Source organism: Notothenia rossii (assembly GCF_949606895.1).
Source record: "Notothenia rossii genome assembly, chromosome: 1".
In the NCBI taxonomy this organism is placed as follows: domain Eukaryota; kingdom Metazoa; phylum Chordata; class Actinopteri; order Perciformes; family Nototheniidae; genus Notothenia; species Notothenia rossii.
The window spans coordinates 1,843,915-1,849,585 of NC_136912.1; the positions used below are offsets into that span (position 1 = coordinate 1,843,915).

Genomic DNA, 5,671 nt, shown 5'->3' on the forward strand with positions numbered 1-5,671 from the left:
TCAGGGAACAGGGTTACGTTGGTAAGCTAACGTGTTGTTGTGATGACGTAATCAAAACGCGGCGACAAGCACGGTGCGCGACCATGCTCGCGGCTGGCTCACAGCCAACATGTCTGGCGCTTGGAGATATTTAAAAATATCAGAGAAAGAGGCAAAGACTTTCACCACTTCGGGATTACTCCACCACTTGAAATCAAAAACACCCGGACAAATATGCGGAGTAAGATCAAATCACAAGCACTGACAGCGAGAGACTGTTCAGCGCTGCCTCTCATGTGCTTGATGAGAAGAGGAACAGACTTATGGCTGATAAAGCAGAGAAGCTACTGTTCATTAAAAGAACCTCCCACTTTTCCTTAATAAGTAGACAAGGCTGGCTTATCATAAGCTTATCTAGTTCTACATGTCTACTCTATACCCACTTTCCTGAACAATTTTCATTGTGAGTTATAATTCACCATCTCAGGTTATCATTAGGGGGAAATGACAGCAGCACAGTGTTCAATATATTGTACTTTCGGTATCTAAATGATACAATGTTGTTTACATTGCTCATGAGGACAGACCACCTTATTTGCAGATTCTTGAAATTGTAATTTAATTTGTAATTGATTGTGGATTTTGTATCCAGTTTTCACTTTATGTATCTTTATACAATGTTTACTACTTTGCTTATGAGGACAGACAGCCTTATTTACAGATTCTTGAAATTGAATTGTAATTTCATTTGTAAATAGTTACATTCATGTGGATTTATCCAGTTTGCACATTTGTATGCATGCACTTATAGGTGCATTTGTTGTTGTTGAAGGCCTGGCTGTTAGTCTTTATTTACACTATTTTGTTGTAGGCCTACTGGCCTAGATGTTTATGTAGTTTTAAAGTACCTTGGCTTTGTTCTGAATGCACTTTGTTGTAGTTATCCTACAGAGAAAAGAAAATGCACTTGACTTGGAATTAATGTACTGTATACATTCAGAAGTGCTGAATAAATGTGTTATGGACCCATAATAGTGATTATTATTTAAGTTAAGTTTTGCCATAATCATGTCTTTTTCCATAATCAGGTAGCTGAACAACATTGGTAAAAAATGTATACAATATATATATATATATATCAGTGTTTCCCACACAATGTTAATACTTGGGCGGGCCGCCCAGGTATATTAAGGCCCGCCCAAGTATATTTCGGACCTTTTTTTATTTTTTGTATCCGTCCGCGAGCGACGCCATCTGCGAGTGATTAACTAATGGACAATGAGCCCTCGCTCTACGTCTCCTGTGCCTGTTCGCTCTGCGGTTGATTAACTAGGGGACAATAATCCCCCCCTGTTCGCTCTGCGATCGATTAACTAGTGTATGATCCCTCGCTCGACACCTCCTGTTCGTGCTGCCATCGCGTGGAGGGAAACGAGAAACGGAGAAGACGACGTTAATTTAGAAGACGCGGACACTAAGGTAAAGTAACTATTTTCTCCTTATTGTGTTGTTGTTTTCTGACTTTGGTAGGAGATTCGAATTATTTGAAGTTAGTGGCAACTAAGAGTGTATTTAACGTAACCAGGCCTACTTTGCTGCGTGCAAGTTACGTGTGCTAAATTAAATATAAAAAAGATTATAATTCGTTTTCTCTTCGGGCTATGCCAGTTAGAAGGACACAGATTAACTTTAGCTAAGGTCAGACTGTTCCCCCTGCATTACTCCTCAGATATGAGTATTCAAAAATATTTTAAGAGAATACGGCGTGAGGATGAGGAGGAGAGACGAGGACAGGAGGAGAGACCACAGGTAACTTAGCCAATGTTAGCATTTTGCTTGCAATGGCAATAATAAATGCATAAGTCTCAATAATGATATATGTCGGTTCATTTGACCTGAAATTATACAATTTCAGTCAACAGTGAGTTGCAATGCAGAGACCAAACTAGATTCAAGCTTGTTTTCAATTCTAGCCGGTGGTCAGTGAAGATGCTGGCACAACTAGTCAGAGTACTGAGGGAGAGGCAGCAGGTCCCAGTGTGGTAGAAGCAGCAGCAGGTCTCAGTGTAGAAGCAGGTGCAGGTCCCAGTGTGATACAAGCAGCAGCAGGTCCCAGTGTGGTACAAGCAGGTGCAGGTGAACAAGCAGCACAGTTCCAAGCACCACAGACACAGACACAGTATAATAGCAAGGAGAACTCTACCATTTAAATGCAGTAATACCAATGCATTATTTTCAGATTCCAAGCATCGCCACTCAGGATGGAACCCTGATTGGCTCAAAATGCCACAGTTCAAGAATTGGCTCTACCTCACCCAGCATGGTATGAATGGCATTTGTAAGTTCATATTTGTAATAAAACTTATTTTTTGTAAGAATTAACACGTTTTTCTTTTTAAAAAGGAATGTTTTGCCGAATCTGCAGGCTACACAAGCCTCCAATAAAGAAAGGCCCCTTAAAACGGGCTTTCATAGAAGTTGGGATTCTTGTTTTCCGCAAGGATTATATCGAGCGCCACATCTCCTCAGAGCCTCATCAATATAGTGTAAAGCATCAGGTCTCACTTGCATCAGGTATATCATTTTTTTATGTAAAGCTAATTTCTGCAACCTATCAACCATGTTTGGCTCATATAATGAATTATGTCTTTGCCCTTGGTCTAGGCTACTCAGTGATGCAGGCTTTTGAGCCCACAGTTATTATGGAGCATGAGGCCATCATAGGTGGATTCAAATGTCTTTACTGGCTAGTAAAGAACGAGATTGCTCACCACACCAACTACCCTAGGCTCTTAAGTTTAGCTCAGCTTTTGGGTTGTGATTACTTTGAAAAGCTGAAGGTAAACCTAGTACAAAATGATGCTTGTGAAACTAAGAACTTTAACCAGCTAAATGTTAAATGATCTCTTTTTCTCAGGTGGATCAAAGAAACAATTATCAATCACACAGAATAGTGGATGAAATGCTGGAGATCCTTGCAGAGATAGTAGAGTCGCCTATTTTGGAAGAGATAAGGTCATCTCAAGCAATCAGCCTAGAGGTTGATGAAACCACAGATGTATCTGTAAACCGCCAGCTGGATTTACATGTTAGGTGGGGTATTTTTTAAAGGAATGATGTGCATTTAAATAAAGGCCTAGTTAAACTTAATATTTATTAATATGTGTGAAAACCTATACATTTTTATTTTAGACACCTGGATAAAGAGAGTTATGTTTTCAACCACTTCCTTGACCTGGTAACTCTGGAAGATGGGAAAGCTGACAGCGTTGTTGCTGCCATCAAGAGTGTACTACAGAAGAAGGATCTCCCGGTAGACAGGCTCTACGGACTCGGGACAGACGGTGCAGCAGTGATGACGGGTATGGAGTTTATTGTTAAATCTAATGGATTGTGTGAAATGTGTATTGTCAGCTGTTATTAAAGGAAACAAAATGACGCCCTCAACACTGCATTTAATTCTTAAACTTAGGCCGTCTGAATGGAGTGGCAAAGCAGCTCACAGACAGTTTTCCAAAGCTGGTTTCTGTAGCGTGTGCTGCTCACAGACTAGCACTGGCATGCAAAGATGCCTCAAATGCTGTCAGGTATATGGCACACTTCAGGAACCACCTGCAGGAACTGCACCTATTCTTCAGAAATAGTGCAAATAGGTCAGCCACACTGAGTGCTGCCGCTACCACTCTTGGTCTGAACGACTTGAAAGTCAAGGTGTGTTTTCACCTATTTTCATAATACTATTGTGGTGTCATATTATTTACATATATTTTACTTACCAGTGTTTCTACTTGTTGTTAGGAGGTGAAAGATACAAGGTGGCTATCGCAGCACCTAGCCGTTCAAAACCTCCAGAGGAACCTTCCAGCTGTGCTGGCTGCTCTGGCGGAAGAAGCGAGCACAAGGAAGTGCCCAGTGGCCAAAGGTCTATACACCTTCTGTGCCACATACCGCTTTGTGGCTGCCCTCTACCTTCAGGCAGATGTGCTGCCCCACATTGCAATGCTGTCCAAGGTGTTTCAGAGAGCTGATGTGAACTTTCTCCACATAAAGGAGCAGGTAGATTACAAAGAAATGCATTTGATGCTCCCAGTTATTTGCATTATCCATCCTATTATATTGTTGTCTTTTTCCACATTTAGGTGCCAGTCACACTTGTTACTCTGAGGAGAATTCTGGAGGCAGGCGAGACCCCACTCCCCGGAACGTTCCTTGCTCGCCTACACCAAGACTTGGACAATCCAGGTGGACTTGGGGCGTTTAGCATTGCCGGAGAGGAGGAGAGGATCAGGAGGGGACACGGAATTCTGGAGCGCCCCCGGGAAGATATGTGGGCCAGATTTGTCAGAGATGTAAATACATCCCTTCTTACTTTTACATTCCAATATTTATTTTCCTTGAACTGAAAAATGTATAATATCATTCCAGGTCCTCAAACCTTACATCTGCAGCCTGGAGAGCAACATCGAGAGCAGGTTCCAGCATATTGAAGTGCTGGGGGCCTTCAGTGTCCTGGGTCCAAAGGCAGTTACCTCAAATGATGTAACCAACATTTCAATGTTGCAGACCCTTGCCAACAAATTCATCCCAGGGCAGGATGCCACAGTTATCCAAGAGTGGACCTCCTACAAGCAGCATGTTCTTGAAGGAACATTTAAGGTTGGTAAATACTTAAATTAATATGAACTTGACGGTTAGAATTGCTTGTTTTGACATCTGTAAATGTTTCAATTATACTGTATACTCATTTGCCCTGCCTTGGCTAATCTCTGAAGGACAAGACACAAGCTGAGATCATGCAGCTCCTGGCCAGTGATAAGGACGAATGGGCAGAAATATACCCAAACCTCAGCCTTCTCTCTTCAGTGGGGTTGGTCATCCCTGTCTCCAGTGTAAACTGCGAGAGGGATTTTTCTACGATGAACAGGGTACGTGTCTTGCATGTCATTCTGTATAGTTCATTTAAAACAAACTGTCTGTTTTACAGGTGAAAACTGACATGAGAAACCGACTGAAAGGGGAGCACCTGGCTGCATGTATGCGGATAGCAGTCAGTGGACCAGCACCAGAGGCGTTCCCATACACACAGGCGTTGGAGCTGTTCTTCAACAAACCCAGACGGATTAAGTGCTCTGACAAACAGTGCCATCTTTGTACAAAATGAATATTGCCATACAGTAATGTAAAGTTAATGAATAAACATGTTGTTAAAACTTGTTGTTTGTCACATGTGTTGCACATCACAAAGCCCGCCCCGCGGTCCGCCCGCACCGCGCTCCGCTCGCAGCCCCCCCCCTGGCACCTTCCCCCCCAAGTATATTTCAGATCTGTGGGAAACACTGTATATATATATATATATATATATATATATATATATATATATATATATATATATATATATATATATATATATATATATATATATATATCTATTAATCATTTTCGGCCTTTCGGCATTCGGCCAACTGTTTCCTATTTTCGGTATCGGTTTCGGCCAAGAATTTCCCATTCGGTGCAACCCTAATATATATATATATATAGATATATCCAGGGGTGCACATAAGTGGTACGCAGGTACGCATGCGCGGCAACAATCTGCAATGCGTACCGTCACTTGTGTCACAAAGCGCATTTGCGTACCGATGTATATGTGAAGCTTTTCCAGAAGGCGGTTAGATCATCGGACGACGGAGTT

General features: G+C 41.9%; 1 protein-coding gene across 5 annotated transcripts; it reads left to right on the forward strand.

Moving 5' to 3' along the window:
- The first annotated feature begins 1,097 nt into the window (after positions 1-1,097).
- On the forward strand, positions 1,098-5,189 carry LOC307024911 (zinc finger protein 862-like). Of its 5 annotated transcripts, none has more exons than XM_079659401.1 (13): positions 1,098-1,458; positions 1,709-1,788; positions 1,953-2,115; positions 2,219-2,302; positions 2,383-2,819; positions 2,897-3,072; positions 3,172-3,341; positions 3,452-3,690; positions 3,778-4,035; positions 4,119-4,328; positions 4,405-4,635; positions 4,752-4,904; positions 4,964-5,189. In XM_079659401.1, exons 2-13 carry the CDS (start codon positions 1,711-1,713, stop codon positions 5,138-5,140), a joined length of 2,376 nt encoding a protein of 791 aa, XP_079515527.1. In that variant the 5' UTR covers positions 1,098-1,458; positions 1,709-1,710; the 3' UTR covers positions 5,141-5,189. The 5 variants fall into 5 exon arrangements, with proteins under 5 accessions (XP_079515527.1, XP_079515528.1, XP_079515525.1 ...); XM_079659402.1 differs by lacking the exon at positions 1,709-1,788 and having other exon boundaries at positions 2,383-2,553; positions 2,644-2,819; XM_079659399.1 differs by lacking the exon at positions 1,709-1,788.
- The last annotated feature ends 482 nt before the right edge of the window (positions 5,190-5,671 follow it).